This window comes from Pituophis catenifer, unplaced genomic scaffold (assembly GCF_029215685.1).
Source record: "Pituophis catenifer annectens isolate HBS135680 unplaced genomic scaffold, rPitCat1.0.hap2 SCAF_1, whole genome shotgun sequence".
NCBI classification, from domain to species: domain Eukaryota; kingdom Metazoa; phylum Chordata; class Lepidosauria; order Squamata; family Colubridae; genus Pituophis; species Pituophis catenifer.
This window is the reverse complement of record NW_027256881.1, coordinates 180,383,519-180,400,805: the sequence shown is the minus strand read 5'-3', so window position 1 is coordinate 180,400,805 and position 17,287 is coordinate 180,383,519. Positions and strand designations below refer to the sequence as shown.

General features: G+C 43.7%; 1 protein-coding gene across 1 annotated transcript in view; it reads left to right on the top strand.

Annotated features, from left to right (window-relative positions):
• Positions 1-2,200: 2,200 nt before the first annotated feature.
• CDK15 (cyclin dependent kinase 15) overlaps positions 2,201-17,287 on the top strand; it is a 31,092-nt gene continuing 16,005 nt past the window's right edge. Inside the window, exons 1-5 of the mRNA XM_070956813.1 lie at positions 2,201-2,311; positions 4,782-4,879; positions 5,527-5,606; positions 8,958-9,052; positions 9,756-9,818. Of these exons, the coding sequence (XP_070812914.1) occupies positions 2,201-2,311; positions 4,782-4,879; positions 5,527-5,606; positions 8,958-9,052; positions 9,756-9,818 (447 nt within the window). The remainder of the gene's footprint in view (positions 2,312-4,781; positions 4,880-5,526; positions 5,607-8,957; positions 9,053-9,755; positions 9,819-17,287) is intronic.

Here is a 17,287-nt window from a genome sequence, read left to right as displayed (position 1 = left end):
CAAATCACCGGCGGCTTCCCAGGCACGCTGGAACCAGCTGATTCACGTAAAGAGAAAGAGGCGGGGTTTGCTGGGCCGAAGGGGCGGAGCTGACCTGGCGAATTAGGTGGGAAAGCTGCAGGAACAGAACATGAGGACGGGATCTTGAATGGGACAAACTAACGCAGAAGCGTGAGCTAAACCGCTACTAGAAAGGGGGTAATAACACGGCTGAAAGTGGCTCTTTTATTTTATTGAAAATACAAGAAGCGAACAAAAGAACAATTCTCGTATGATCTGAAGAAATGACCGTTATTGGCATCTTCTTAGAATGGCGTACATTCCTTTTTTGCCTCTTTCTATTTCAGAGATCATGAGCAAAAGCAATAGTAAAGCGACCAAGTCTAGCTTGGGAAGCTGCGACCTCTAGTGGGCATCAAATAGAATAGACAATTCTCCCTCGTTGCTGCCCTCTGGCCGTAATGTCGCTTTTTAGTAGGCTCTGTTCAGCGCCGGTGCCTCTTTTGTTTGGGAAGCTTGTGTTTGTTTTCAAAATACCGTCAGTGCCCCGTAGACAGGAGTTAATGAATACACACCATTGTGCATGCTTTAGTACTGTTATCAACGCTGAACATTATAATTGCAACAGAAATTGGCAGGAAGTTGGAAAGGTGCAAGGGTTCTAATTTGTGCTTAAACCCTGAACGTAAGTGACCAATACTTCCTAAAATATAGAGGGCTTTTTTTAAAAAAAAAGTAAATTCAGCTTTGCACTGTTCAGGAATGCCAGTGCACTCCAGTGCATTCATTTCTGAATGAAGCCCAGTGAATTTTCAGTTTTAGTTTTCTTTGCTTTCATAATGTTGGGAGTTGAAGCATTTTGTAGGTACTGTGAGCCTTCCTGAGAGCAGGAATTTGATATGAGTAATTACTGGTGAAGCAGGATACAGGAAATACGTTATAGGCATGAGTAAAGCTTGCCACCTAGATAACTACATCTATCAGAAGGAAAATCAAAGAATCAAAGCATGTGAAGCTGGGAAGAAAAGCAGAAGGAACTGACCTGAGATTAATCGTCTTGTACATAAAACAAAGCAGGCACTGTGATAGACAAAGAGGGGACACAGAATAAATCCTTAATTGTCTGCCTACACTCCCTCAAGCTGTGCTACCAGCTGTTTAAATCATAAATACACATAATTATAACTATTGCTGTATTAGGGGAAGTAAACAGTAAAATGAGACCAGCATGCACGAACCAGTCTGCATTTAATCATATTTTACCAACTGGAAGAGATGGAATATCTCAGGTTTTTTTGAAATAAAAAACAGAGAAAAGTTCCATGCTGTAATACTTCAAGAACAAAAACATGAGAAAATTGTAAAAATTGTAATATGTGTGCACATGTGCCTTCAAGTCAGTGTTGGCTCCTGTGATTACCTGGATAAGTCCCTGAAATTTATTTGGCAGGATGTTTCAGAAGTGCCTCACCCATTGGCTGCTTCCCAAGAGCGAGAAAGAATTACTGGCCCAAGATCACCCAGTTGACTTCATGCCTAAAGCAGGACTAGAACTCATAGTGTCCCAGTTTTTAGCCTGGTGTCTCAACCATTATTGTACACCAATAGGCAAAAAACTGATGCCATAGTTTCAGATCTTGTTATTTTACCATAAGCCCCCAAATAGTTGAACATTCATTTTAAACACCTCCCACCACCTCCCCTCAAGACAGTCCCTAATGCCCTGACTTTTCATTATAGCCTTATCCCTTGTCCCCACTGGTCTCTAGGCAAATGATTTGTGCAGCTCCCATTGAAAGGTTCAAATAATGCAAAAGAAGGGTTGCCCCTTGATACAGGCTAAGTTCTGGAGCAGCAAAGTTAGTCTGTTTCATAAGTATCACAGCTGTGAAAAGGAAGTCCACAAACTGCAAAACATACATTCTCCTATATATTCATACTTTTCCCACTTATAATTTGTGTTGGAAATTAACATAATATTTGGAAACATGCACATTATCTGGAACAATATTTGGTAAACTGAAAGAGTTACACAAAAAATACATTTGAAATGTTAGCCTAAAACTGTAGAAGAAAGGGAGTTCTTATGAGTCATGAGAGACCTTGTGCAAGTCATATGAACGTTCATACATTTCCAATCTTTGGTAAACACAAAAGAATAAGAGAGACAGAAAATCAAGCAGTTTGAGGGCCGAAGAAAATGGGCGACATTTTATGTGGAAAATTTTCCAGCCCCAAGTGCCTATGCTGCCATTATGAAGAGAAAGATTCATCACAGCAAGACAACATACAATCAAAAGGAGAACTGAAAGTAAGCAGTTTCTTACTTATGACAGGGAGAGGCATGGGCTAAATCTCATGAAGTAAAGGAAATTTCTTGATTGGGCTGCATATTAGCTTCACAAAATAAGAAACATTAGAGAAAATAAGGTGATAACATATTAGATTGACTAATATATAAAGTTAGCCAGATGCTTGTCTTTATAAAACACAGGATGCATATGCATATTTATAGTGCATGGTCTTTGCATATGCAATACAGGTAGTCCTTGACAGTTTTTTTAGTGACCATTCAAAATTACACTGAAAAAAGTGACTTATGACAATTTTTCACACAACCGTTGCAGCATCCCCGTGGTCACATGATTAATATTTGGATGCTTGGCAACTGAATCATATTTATGACCGTTGCAGTGTCCTAGGGTCAAGTGATCACTTTTTGTAACCTTCTGATAAGCAGAGTCAGTGGGGAAGCCAGATTCACTTAACAGCCATATTGATTATTTAATAATTGCAGTGGTTCACTTAACAACTGTGGCAAGAAAGGTTGTAAAATGAGGCAAAACTCACTTAACAGGCTCAATTGTGGTTGTAAGTTGAAGAATATATTACTGAATCCTTAAAAGACCTATCCATTTAAAGGCCTAGCAGAACAGACCTGCTGAACTCTGAATGGCTATAAGGTGGCAGCCAAAACATACAGAAAACTAATTCATCTGGACTTTTACCATATCGAAGTATAACCTACTATATTCTCATACTATAATATAATTCTGTCACAAATCAGCTAAAAAAAGCCAGAGGACTGATAGCACAAAAAATATGGGAAGATCTGATGAATAAGCACATATCTTATGGGGCTCCCCTTGAGGAGTACCCGGATGCTCCAACTGGTGCAGAATGCGGCCGCGCGGGGGATTATGGGAGCGAGGGGTCGCTCCCATGTGACACCTCTCCTGCGTGAGCTGCATTGGCTTCCAGTGGTCTTCCGGGTGCGCTTCAAGGTGTTGGTTACCACCTTTAAAGCGCTCCATGGCATAGGACCTGGGTATTTGCGGGACCGCCTTCTGCTGCCGATAGCCTCCCACCGACCAGTACGCTCCCACAGAGAGGGACTCCTCAGGGTGCCGTCAGCCAGGCAATGTCGGCTGGCGACCCCCAGGGGGAGGGCCTTTTCTGTGGCAGCTCCTGCCCTCTGGAATGATTTGCCCCCGGAGATAAGAAGGATATCGGATCTCCGGGTCTTTCGCCATGCCCTGAAAACTTTTCTTTTCCATCAAGCAGGGCTGGCGTGAAAACCCCCCCCCCCCTTTTATAGTTTTTTAGTTTTTTAGCTTTTTAGCTTTTAATCTGTCAATGGGTTTTAATTCGAATTGTTTTAAATTTGGGCCAAAGTATGTAATTCTTTTAATAATTTTAAATTTTGTATTGGTATGTGTTTTAGTTCTGGCTGTGCACCACCCTGAGTCCATTAGGAGAAGGGCGGTATACAAATTGAATAAAATAAAATAATAAATAAATAAAATAATATCTGTTATTGAAATGTTATTAATTCACCCAGCCAATTTAGAGCTCTAAGAAGGATGCAATAGACAAGGAATGTGTTGCATCCACCATAGCTCCATAATTTTCAGAAATCAAATCTGGAAGAGCTATCAATTCTGTTTCATCCAGAGCATGAATTTTGGTGATGAATTCTTGTGGGAAAGAACTTCATGCTTTACATGAAATGAGCTGTAGAAGACATTGTTCATCAAATCTGTGTTTGAATATGCAGCTTAATTTATTCTAGGTTTGATGGGTTACAATAAATGTAAATAACAGATAATGCCCATAGTAATTTCAGTTAACTCTCAATCACAAATAACATGATACACACATATGTATATATGTAAATATAAGTGTGTGTGTGTGTGTGTACACATGTATGAATGTATGTCTTGGAGTTAGAAAACAAGGAGAAAACTTTGGTCTTCTCAATTAGCATATGAAAGATGATCCTTTACCAGGCAGAACAAAAAACAATTCATGTGAACTTTAATTATGCGCTCAGATAATCTATCACCTTTGGATTCTTGCTTTTAACTTCCTTACCTCATGAAAGATCTATTAAACTTAATTAATTTTTCTATTGAATAATCTTGCTGGGCTCACCAGGAAGGATACTTCTGGCACATTAAACATTCTGTATTCCACTATTAGCAACGCATAATCAGTGTAGACATGTCTCAGAAGTGACAATGACAGGTCTTATAAGTGAGCAATTGTCTGCAATCACAGGTTCAAGTGAGACAGGAAATGTCATCTGAGAGCTGTTTTTGAGTTTGGGAGTCTGAGAGTCTGTTTTCAGACTTGGAAAACATGTAAAGGGGATACTTTTTGCAATCATCAAAGTATAACTTTCATGCGTTAATTGATTCACACATAGTGAACTGTTGGGTCAAAAAACGTTTAAAAAACTGAATGCATATGTTCTCTATCTCTCTCCACTGATACTCAAGACAAGAAAAAGTCTCCCATTTGGGAACGTCTCATCCTACTTGCCCCTTGAGACACTGAGTGAAGGTCCTCACTCCGTGGTGTGCAAAGGAATCAGCAGGTGAGTGTTCTGCAATGAATAAAAAGCTTTATAAGAAGCATTCTAGAATGAAAACATTTGAAAAGCTAATTACTAAGGTACAATAAGATCTTCTCAGCTATAAAAAGTAACTCTGTTAAAATTAGAGCATTCTTTGCACTTATTGCAAATTGATAAATATTACCTGGAAAGTTGTTATACTACTAAGTGAAGAAAAATAGTTTCACGGGTGATGCGCAATGTATCCAACAACTATTTAATCCAAATGGATCCTCACACTAATGCCTCTCAAAAGCTTTGACTCTGTGTCTGCATGATTGCAGAAATGAGAATTTAACCTTCAGTCGAAGTAGGTTTCTAGATTATATGCCATGCCATGTTTCACTGCAGAAAGGGGAAGGAAAACTTTGTTTTTGTAGTTTGAAGAAAGCAAATATTAGCATGTTTTATCCTTGAAGGCACCATTTGGAGACATGCCTCCTCTCTCCACATATTTGGTAGACTGTTTGACTGCATAAACAAAGCTATTATTATATGTATGAGTAAGTCGTTTTAGTTTATGTATTGCATGGTACTGAATTACTTCAATGGTGGTAGATTTATAGATTTGATTTGTGAATTCAGTTATTCGGTATAGTGAAGAGACATATTATATTCTGTCCCAATAGAATATACAATCAGCTGGTAGCTTTGAAAGTCATCAGCCTAAATACTGAGGAGGGAATCCCTTTTACAGCCATAAGAGAAGGTAAGAAATATGAATACAGCATTGAGTCTATGTGATGAATCATGACCTGAATATTGTGACCAGTTAGGTTGAACTAAGTATTATTATTATTACAGTATTGAATCATTATTTTGATGCCTTTGACTCAGTGGTGACTCCCGCTAATCTGGATGAATCCCTGTAGTTCTCATGGCAAGATTTCAGAAATGGTTTGCCATTGCCTTTTTCCTGGGGCTACGAGACAATGATTGGTCCAAGGTCACCTAGCTGGACTAGAACTCACAGTCTCCTAGTTTCTAACCTGCTATTTTAACCACTACACCAAACTGGGTCTCTTTTGTATTAGGCTTTGAATTTGAATGTATTAATTGAATTTATTAATCTTAGAAGCAATAGAAGGCTATATTGGGATTCAAACAGAACAGTGGTGAAATCCAAATTTTTTTATTACTGGTTCTGTGGGAGTGGCTTGGTGGGCATGGCAGGGAAGGATACTGCAAAATCCCCATTCCCACCCCACTCTGGGGCCAGCCAGAAGTGGTATTTGCCGGTTCTTTGAACTACTCGAAATTTCCATTACCAGTTCTCCAAACTGCTCAAAATGTCTGCTACCTGTTCTCCAGAACTTGTCAGGACCTGTTGGATTTCACCCCTGAAACAGAATCAGTTGTTTACATTTCTGAATATTTTGCTCTTCCCATCCCAGGCTTACAATCAGATGCTAATAGGGCTGTGTGTGCATATATAAACAAGAAATATTTATATAGTGGGTTTATTACCCCTGAGATATACTGTAATCAGGTAGAGTAGAAGTTTATGCTACTGCTGTCTAAAATACCTGCAGATGCTCCAGGCTATATGTCCCTACTTGCACCTAACAAATCTGCCCACACAACTTATTTTTTCTGGCATGTTCCCATCATGTTGCCTTCATCACATTCCAGCCCATTAAGGAAACAGGCTTTAAGTTGTCCTTAATTGTGTTAAGATCAAAATATTCCCCCTGCCCCTGTCATACACACCCCAATTTTGACACTATCCAAGGACAGCCCCAAGATGTGCAAAATCTGCTAGGTTTTGTTATCCCTAGGATTGGAAGGAAGTCACTGAAATGATTGAAAATGCTACTTTTAGGGTTTTTTTTTTCTTCCTGATTCAAGAATTGGTAGAGAGCCCTATAATTCAGTGGTAGAGACAGACTTATTTTTGCTGTGTTGAAAGGAAGGCTTCTGAAAGCATGTTTATATGATATATTCAGCCAAGCTTTGTGCCAACCGTAGGTGAATTCTTTGATCTAATGCCAGTCATCATTACAAACTGAGGCAAACTCCTGCTTGGGAATAAACAAAACCTTGGCCAGTATCCCACCCACCTACACAGGGATGGGGCAGCTTAAATATTTGCTTTTTAAAATTTTAACATTGAAATTAAAAGCAAACAAAGAAACAAAAAAACAATGGTGTATCCCAGTCACTACATATCTTGTGTGAACAGAGTCACTTATGGCGTGTACATATTTACATAACCCCTGTTTTGCAATCACTCTTTCTTTCCTTCTCTGTTTACAAATGCTAGAAGGATGAGTTAACCATAACATAATTCTGGCTTCTTGGTCCTGAAGACCATAGCTGGTGGCTAAGAAGAGGCAGGAGACATTCTACAATAAATTCTGGTACATCCTGCTTCAACCAAAGACCACAATGCTTCAATCAACGGTTTGTCTTCTAGACAGTCTTTAGCAAATAGGTCCTGGAACCACTGATTAATTCTGGAAGGCAAAAACAGGGAAGGAGGTTGAGACAGGGGAAGAAGTTTGTTCCTGTTGTAAGAGATTGTCTAGGATAAAAGCTAGAAACATCTGATCTGATGGAAAATTTCCTGAGAAGTAAGCTAACCATACGTAGTAATTTCATTGTGATTATTCCGGTATGATTCTGATTATTCCTGTGCTGCAGCCTAAGCAATCCAAGTAATTTACAAACATCCCCCTCCAAAAAAAAAGGCTCTGCAGACCTGCAAAGGAATGGCAGTGAGGGTTTAATCATCTGTAAGCATCCACAGGCAAAGGGGGAGCAAGTTCAAATAAGTAAACTTGTGTTCTTATTTTGATTGCTGAAACACAGCTTTAGACATCCAACAAACCCTTTTGTCAGTACAAAAGGAGGAGGAGCTTCTGAAAGTCCACTGATCATGACCTCTGTCGTGGCATAACTGCCTGTTAAGAGTTTATTTAACCAAGAGAAGCTTTTAAGAAACTTAAATTTCATTTAACAAACCTCCCACCCTAAACAATTTTAATTTAACAATAATGCATTTCAGCAACAGAATAGCAATACTCTTCCAAGAGTGTGATAGCTGTAGAAAGAGAACCATGTTAGTTTGTTGTGGCAAAAAAAGTAACAAGAGTCTGGTAGCACCATTTCTAGCTAACCAACTTTATGAAAAGGCTTACATTTTCATAAGATGTAGCTCACTTTATCAGATGGCTAAATTGATATAATATGTTAAAAACCCCTACCTTGCTCTTTGTTCCCCAGGCTATGGGGTGAAATGATCATTTAAACCATTCTGGAGCATTCATTCTATAATTAGGATGACCCAGTTTGATAATCTCTTGTTCCAAATTCCAGGGGTTGAAACATCCCAGGGATATTACAGTTCAGAATGATTACAGGAAGGTTGGGTCAGTCTCACTGATCAATCAGAACTATGTCTGACAAATCAAATATGCTGAGAATGAGAAATTTGACAAGTTGAAGAAGATAAGAAGCTAGGAATGCAAGAGAAAAGCCCACTGCGTTCAGAAGAAACAACTGAGCAGGCGAAGCAAGCAAATGAATTGTAATGAAATGGCCCCTTCTAAATTATGCACTGTACATTCCACAAGCATTGTCTTCTTATTTTACCTCTTTTAGCTGCTTTAACTTTTTAAAATGCAAAGAATTGAATAAGGTTATATGATTTTACTGCCCCTTCCCCCCCCACAAATAACAGTGCAAACTATTAATGCTGGATGAAGGGACTTTCCTTTCCATCTGCCTGTCTACCTTCTGGTTCGATAGCACAAAAGCTTGCATGTTTCTTCAAAGAAGAGTCCTAGGAGGGAATAGTCTAATAGCAGATGAATATGTGCGCAAAACTGTACCAGGGTCCTGTGACTTGTAAAATGCATTTCAATCGAGTGTCATTTTTTGTTCAAACAATTTTAATTATTGGAATGCACATTTTTTGAAGATGTAAATAAAATATTTTAAAACCTAGTGGAAAAAAAGGAAATATTCCAGCCACCCATGACTGCCTTGGTATCATCTAGGTTGTTCAACTGTTTTCTTTGTCCCTGCATCAATGTGATTGTTGTATCTGTGGTCCTAGTTTCCCTCCTCAGGAGCCTGAAACATGCCAATATTGTGCTCTTTCATGACATCTTCCAGACCAAAGAGAGCCTGACTTTAGTCTTTGAGTACATGGTGAGTGGCTTTTCATCAGATTTGTTCATTTGCTTATTGAAGGAAGCAAACCCTCTTGTTTTTCAGTGCTTCACGGGATTTTACAGCAGTATGGAATGGATTCATCACAGTGAATGTTGCTTTCTGCATGCTTTTGACCCTTGTCCTTGAGATTGGCCTGCTCTCGTTTGTATTTTAAGGTCTGCCTTATGTGACCTGAAGCAAGCAGGAGCTGATTGTTTTCGCAATTACAGTCAATGCATTCAAGGTGCTCTTTTCAAAGATTTGTTTCCTAAATTCAATTCACTGCCTTTCCATCGCTTCTCAGGATTTTACCATTCATCTTTATCATTTTATGTGTCACTATCTTGATTTTTTTTTTTGACCCCTCTCTGTGGACATCTCTGATTTTTGCTTTTGGACAGTTCAAATATTTCTCAGTCTCCACCCATTACATGTATATCATATGGTGCTATGCTTGTAAGTGATTTGGGAGAGTATTATACAAAGATTTAATCCAGAAATGAACAATGAATAAAGCAGATAGAGGTTTTCTTCACCTGGTTTCCCAGCAGAGGGTTTCATGGGGTTGACTAAGAAGAGGTCACTTTCTATTCAGTAATTTTTTTGTTTTTCAAATGTAGTTGAGTTGTACTTTGATAAAGAACTTGCAAAAAATTTCTGGACTTGATAATTAACTCTTACTTCTTCTGCATGTATTTAGCATACAGACCTGGCCCAGTACATGTCTCAGCATCCTGGGGGCCTTCATCCTCATAACGTTATGGTATGTTTTTGAAGAAACATGTATGTTAAAGGCATGTATTATATTTTAAGTATATATTTTCTCTTTCTTGCCTCTAGTTCCAACTGTGTATTAACTGTGTAGTTCCAACTATTTTGTATTAACAAGTATGAAACAGAAACCAAGATTTATTTTCTTTCCCCATTGCGGAGTTGAAGTGCACTTTCTTGAGTCAGTCAGCAGAAAACTGCAACTGTCCCCATTGTTAATCCCTATCCTGCATCACCTGATTTCACTCCAAAGAATGGATGACAAAGCCTCACAGATTTAAAAACCTGGAGGCTGTTTTTGGATGGTGTGGGAATCTGCTTTGTTTATAGTTTCAGACAAGATTAAGGAAATGTGATGAGGATAGGGCAGAACAAACCTGTTGCCAAGACATGCTTCTGCTGTTATACGCAAGCAGGAAAGACTGTATTAATCTCCAGAATGCCTTCATAATATGAAGGTTGGATAACCTGTCAGGTGCATACAGCCTTCCACCCTGCATATTATAGCCTTAGCCACTGATTCTTAAGACTATATTCTCTCCTTCCTGCCCCCAAGGATGTCAAATGATTGCATGAAATGTTTGTGAAGTGTAATGCTCCTATATTACACTTTTGTCCTTCCTCAAGCCCTCACCAAACAAAGTTACACCATATTGCTAGCCATTCGTTTATGATCCCAGAATCCAAAATCAAGGAAAAAAAATGCTTATTCTTCTTAATATAAAAATCCTTCACCATGGAAATCTGCAAAATAAATCCCCACCATGATACAGATCCTCGACTTACGACCACATGGAGCCCAATATTTCTGTTGCTAAGGAAGACATTTGTTAAGTGAATTTTTATTACCTTTCTTGGCACAGTTGTTAAGTGAATCACTGCAGTTGTTAACAAGGTTGTTGAGTGAATCTGGCTTCCCCATTGACTTTGTATGTCACAGGGGTGCAATGACCCCAGGACACTGCAACCATCATAAATGTGAGTCAGTTGCCAAATGTTTGATTTTTGATCACATAACCATGGGGATGCTGCAATGGTTATATGTCATTTTTTTCAATGCCATTATAACTTCAAATGGTCACTAAATGAATTCTTGTAAGTCAAGGACTACCTGTATTCTGACGGCTTTTGATTCATTATTTAGTCACTAATGCATCCCCAAATTTAAATCATGATTAAACAACTGAAGTTCTGCTTAACTGCTTGCTTTGTTGTTGTTGCTTTATTTTCAAGAAGGAAGTAATTCAATATCTGTTTTCAAAAGAAAACACATTTTATCCAGTTTATAAAGAACTCAAGTTATTTAAAGCACCTGTAGTGTGCATGTGGATGAAACCGTGGATTTCTCCCCCCCCCCCTTTGTGATGTTAGTTGTTGCATCTCATGTACAAAGATCCTTTGGAGGCTTTGACAGTGACAGCATCAGAAAGGGGGGATTTGAAGTCCTCCAGGGTCTTACAGTGCATGAAGTCATTTTGACAGAGCACTTTGGTTCAAACATCATTTTCACCCCCAAACCATCAGGAATGTTCTGGGGCCACTTATATCCTCGGTGTTATGTCCATATATGGGCATCCCCGCTGGATTGGCTAGTCCACCGGCGGGAGATTTGAAGATCTGTCATTGGCCGGCTTGCCTGCCAACTCCCTTTATAAGGCGAGCCCGGCAGCACAGTCGGCTGTCCTGTTTCTCTCTGAATAAAGTGCTGAACGGACCACTCGCTGCTCGCGTATTCTTTCCCTGCGCCAATCTAACACTGGCGATGAAGGATTTCAAGAACCACAGCGAAGAACCTCGTGGCACGATCGCCACCCAGCCTGACTCAACAGAGCAAGTCACTGAGCTGGAGTCACTTAGAGCAGATAGCATGAGAACCATGGCAGCGCCACAAATCTCGCTGGCACCATTCAACCCCAATTAGGAGAAGTGGAAAGCCCATATGATTAGGTTGCGCCAATACCTGACCGGCAATGGCTATGAAGACCTGGAGGACAACCGCAAATGAGCCTTGTTCCTGGCATATTGTGGATCAGCAGTCCTGGAGATGGCCATCGACCTTGTGGCTCCCCAGGACATCGAGACCATGGCATGGAGTGACCTCCAAGATGTCCTCCAGGAACACTACGCCCCAACTGGCACACTGAAGGTGAACAGATTCATCTTCAGCCAACAGAATCAGCAGGAGGGCGAATCCATAAAGGACTTCATGGCAGCACTGCGGAAGTTGGCTGCCAACTGCGAGTTCGATCACGTGGACAATGCCATCCGAGATCGCATTGTTTTTGGGATGCGGGACATCTCCCCGCAGAGAAAGTTGCTGAACAGGAGAAAGGTCTCGCTAAAAGACGTAATTGAAGAGGCCACAGCCACAGAAACATCAGAGGTGGCAGCGGCAGCGATGCGGAGAGCCAAGGCAGTCCACAGAATTAAGAAAGCCCCCCAGACCTCATCCGAGGAATCCACCATGGGATCTGAATTGGACGAGGAAATGGCGGTCCATAAGGTCTCCAGACCACCAAGACCACACAAAATGGCAACTGAGGGGAGAGCTGTGCCAGCTGCAAGGGCGACCACATGAGAGCCAGATGCCGGTGGAGAGATGCGACCTGCCGCTGTTGCCAACGAAAAGGCCACATCGCTGAGGCCTGCAGAGCTCCAGAACCAGTCGGGAGAAAGCCAAGCCAGAAAACCACAATAACCAGAGGACATCCAGACGGTCCTATCAACCAAGGCGCGAGGGAGACGGGTACCCGCGAAGCAGAGCGGTCCACCAAACCACCATTGCTCACACCGATGACCACAATGCCACAAAGTTCTTCATGACGGTGCATGTGGAAGGGACTCCATGTGCCATGGAAGTAGATTCGGGCTCAATCTACTCCATTATGGACTGGCAGCATCTCAAAAGGCTGAAACCGCAGATCTCAAAGAGCCAACTGCAGCTGCTTCATGCAAGGCTCGTCGATTTTGGTGGAAACCCCATCGGGGTCCTGGGGAGAGCTTCGCTGAGTGTCAGCTACCATGGCTTCAAGGGCGACCTACCCATCACCATCGTTAAGGACAGCTGCCCAACCCTGCTTGGAGTGGAGTGGTTCGAACCTCTAGGGCTCTCAATCAAAGGAATCCATCAGATTCATCAGGATGAACTCGACAAGCTCCTCGAAGAGTTCAAGGACGTCTTCGATGGCAGCTTAGGTAAAGACCCATCTCTTTCAATTTAGATACCTCAATCACCCCAATTTGGCTCAAGCCTCGCAGGGTTCCATTTGCACTTTGGCCTAAGGTAGACGCTCAGTTGGATAAACTGATTGCCCAAGGCATATTGGAACCAGTCGATCATGCTGCATGGGAGACCCCCATTGTGACCCCACTGAAGCATGATGGATCTGTGCGCATCTTCGCTGACTATAAATGCACCATTAAAAGGGCATTACAGCAGAGTGCATACCCAGTCCCAGTGGTGCAACATCTGTTGCATTCACTCGGGAGTGGGACCATATTTGCAAAACTGGACCTGGCCCAGGCTTACCAGCATCTGCCAGTCGACGAAAAAACTGCGGAGGCTCAGACTATTGTCACTCACCAGGGCGCATTTAAATGCAACCGCCTTCAATTTGGAGTCAGCACAGCCCCTGGCATTTTTCAATCGATGATGGAGTGCCTTCTCCAAGGCATTCCAGGGGTGGTGCCGTACTTTGATGATGTACTAATTTCCGGCACCTCCAGATCTCAACTCTTGGAACAGCTTAGGCTCACCCTAAAGCGGTTCCAAGAGAAGGGTCTGCGTGTGAGGAGAGAAAAGTGCATCATTGGGGTCCAGGAGGTCGAGTTCCTGGGCTATTTAATAGATAGCACTGGCATACACCCCACCAAATCTAAGGTCAAGGCAATTCATGAAGCTCCGGCCCCCAAAAACAAGCCAGAGCTTCAGGCTTTCTTAGGATTGCTAAATTTCTATAGCGTTTTCCTTAAACAGAAAGCCACGATTGCTGAGCCACTCCATCGCCTTCTGGGAAAAGCGGCCCCTTGGAAGTGGGGTAGAGCCGAAGAAACCGCTTTCAAGAATGTCAAGGGGCTCCTATCCTCGGACAGCGTGCTGATACAGTATCACGAGACGCTTCCGCTGGTATTGACCTGCGATGTGTCTCTATATGGAGTCGGGGCTGTCCTCAGCCACCGACTGCCCAACAACACGGAAGCCCCCATCGCCTTCTTCTCTAAGACCCTGGCGGCAGCTGAGCGCAACTACAGCCAGCTGGATAAGGAAGTCTTGGCCATCGTGGCTGGCATCAAGCGCTTCCACGAATACCTCTACCGGAGGGCATTCGAAATCATCACTGACCATAAGCCCCTCCTCAGGCTATTTGCAGGCGACAAACCAACACTGACATATATGTCACCCAGGATGACGCGCTGGGCCATTTTCCTCGCCGGGTATTCGTACACTCTCACACACAGACCCGGTAAAGCCATCAGTAATGCGGATGCCCTCAGTAGGTGCCCAATGCAGGAACCGGTGGAAGACCCCGCACCCACCCTCGTCCTTTTCCAATCGACAGAGACCTGCAGTGCCCAGTATCTTCCACTGACATGCCAGCCCACACGAAGAAGGAAAAGACCCTCAGGCAAGTCATGTCCTGGGTCCTGAGGGGTTGGCCAACAGAAAAAGTGGGCGAAGAGTTCAGCCCTTTCTTAAGAAATCAGCAAGAACTCTCAACTATGAAGGGCTGCCTACTCTGGGGCGACAGAGTAGTGATACCACGACCGCTGCAGAAGAGGACCCTGGAGAGCCTTCACATTGGGCACCCGGGCATCGTGAAGATGAAGGCGCTGGCCAGAAGCTACGTCTGGTGGCCCACCATGGACAAGGACATTGAACATTGGGTATCCAGATGCGCCCCGTGCCAGGAGGTCAGACCAGCACCAGCACAAGCCCAACCCACAGAATGGGAGACGCCTAGTGTCCCCTGGTCCCGCATTCCCATTGACTTTGCGGGGCCTATGGCAGGCAAATACCTCCTCATCGTAGTGGATGCATTCTCCAAGTGGCTGGAGGTCATCCAAATGCCCACCATCACCACCGAGGCAACCGTCCGGGCCCTGCGCAGACTCTTTGCCACCCATGGCATTCCGGACATCCTGGTGTTGGACAACGGGCCACAGCTCACCGCCAAGCCGATGGAATTGTTCCTGGCCAAGTTGGGCATCTGCCATGCCCTCATTGCATCATACAGGCCGGCTGGAAATGGACAAGTTGAGAGGATGGTGAGGCTCACCAAGGAAGCCCTCACCAAGATGGGCACCGGGGATTGGCAGAAGAGGATCGATAAATTCCTTTTCACACAGCATATCACCCCGCACGCCACCACACACAGAAGTCCAGCCGAATTACTCATGGGGAGGAAGCTGAGGACACCATTGGACCGGCTACACCCCCCGTACAACCCCCAAGAACCAGCGAGCGGAACCTGGCCGCCGTGCACCTTCACCGTGGGAGACCCGGTCTATGCTCTCAACTTCTGCGAGCCTCCGAAGTGGCTGAAGGGAGTGATCAGCAGAACAACGGGCCCGAGGTCGTACCAAGTGGAGCTGGGAGACAGGCAGATCCGGAAAATGTGGAGGGAAAGCGGCGGAAACGGCAAAACCCAGTCTGACGAGGTAGGTCTATACCACCCCGACGAGGTAGGCTTGCACCACCCCGACGAGATAGGCTTACCACAACCAGACGAGGTAGGCCTACGCCACCCCGACGAGGTGGGCCTACAACACCCCATCCAGGTAGACCTACCACACCCAGACGAGATAGGCCTACACCACCCAGATGAGATAGGCCTGCGCGACCCCGACGGGGTAGGCTTACCACAACCAGATGAGGTAGGCCTGTGCCACCCCGACGAGATGGCCCTACAACACCCCGCCAGGTAGACCTACCACACCCAGATGAGGTAGGCCTACAACACCCAGACGAGGGAGACCTCCGACACCCCGGCAAGGTCGGGCCGCTCCAAACCGGTGGAGCAGGCCAGCTACCACCACTGGAACGCGAGGACCCCCAACAACAATCATGACGGCTGCAGCGACAACCGAGACCAAGGACCTGGATGACAGTGGACGCCTCTAGCGCTGAAAACCAGCCACAGAGTGAAGGGAAAAGAACCATCGACTTACCGGGTTCCTGGCGTCCAGTCCTGATCAGCGGCGAGTTGCAGGGGCCAAGGCATCATTCCCCGGGGCCACTGTGGAGTCCTGAGAACCCAGCCGGAGGTGCTGGGCCGGAGCCTGCACACTCGATGGCCGAGTTCCAGACGGTTCCAAGATGGGAACCGGGAGAGATAAGAGCCTCGTCTGCACGGGTCGATAGCGAGGCAAGAAGTGATCTGCGCAGATCAGATAGGACGGGGAGGCGCCCCGCCTAACTGCGCGACTACGTCACGTATGTGGCCATTGGAGAGACGGACTAGGAATTAGGAGGGGAGGGGTGTTATGTCCGTATATGGGCATCCCTGTCGGATTGGCTAGTCTACCGGCGGGAGATTTGAAGATCTGTCATTGGCCGGCTTGCCTGCCGACTCCCTTTATAAGGCGAGCCCGGCAGCACAGTCGGCTGTCCTGTTTTTCTCTGAATAAAGTGCTGAACGGACCACTCGCTGCTCGCGTATTCTTTCTCTGTGCCAATCTAACACACACCACTGCTCAAAGTATTCCTCATCAGTCCACCTGCACCCCCTGCACAAACATCTGTAAATAATCTGTGCCTTTTCCACACCCTCCATGTTTACATGTTTCTTTCTTACTAAGTACAAACACAGCTGATTTCCGTGAACTGGCAAACTAGTGGTGAAGTTTCATGGCAGGTGGGAGAACATCCTTTTCTTATTCTATTATTTATTCTTTAGTTTCAAGGATAAAATACAAAACAAAGAAAAAGAAAGAAAAAGAAAACAAACTAACAAACATTTGATATCAACAAGAAAAACAAAAAACATGTGTACAACCCCCCTAAATATCAAATACATTATTGACAACTAACATGAAACATTATTGTCAACATTATTGACAACTAACATGAAACATTAAAAAAAAAATTCCACCCCACTGAATACTTACAAATATATCAAAAAGGTCTTCAAAAAAATTGCACTTTTCTATATCTGATAAAAATACTATTACTATTACATAAAAAGGTATCCCTGATGTTGAAATCTATCTAATAATTGGATTGACCCAACTTCTCTCTCTCTCTCTCTCTCTCTCTCTCTCTTTCTCTCTTTCTCTTTCTCTCTCTCTCTCTCTCTCTCTCCCTCTCCCTCTCCCTCTCCCTCTCCGTCTCCGTCTCCCTCTCCCTCTCCCTCTCCCTCCCAGGGAGGGAGCTAGCCCCAAACCCTGCTTTTTCTTTTGCATCAGATTTCTCAGACTTTTTTTCCTTTTGTATTTATTTAGGAAAATCCCCAGGCATCCTAA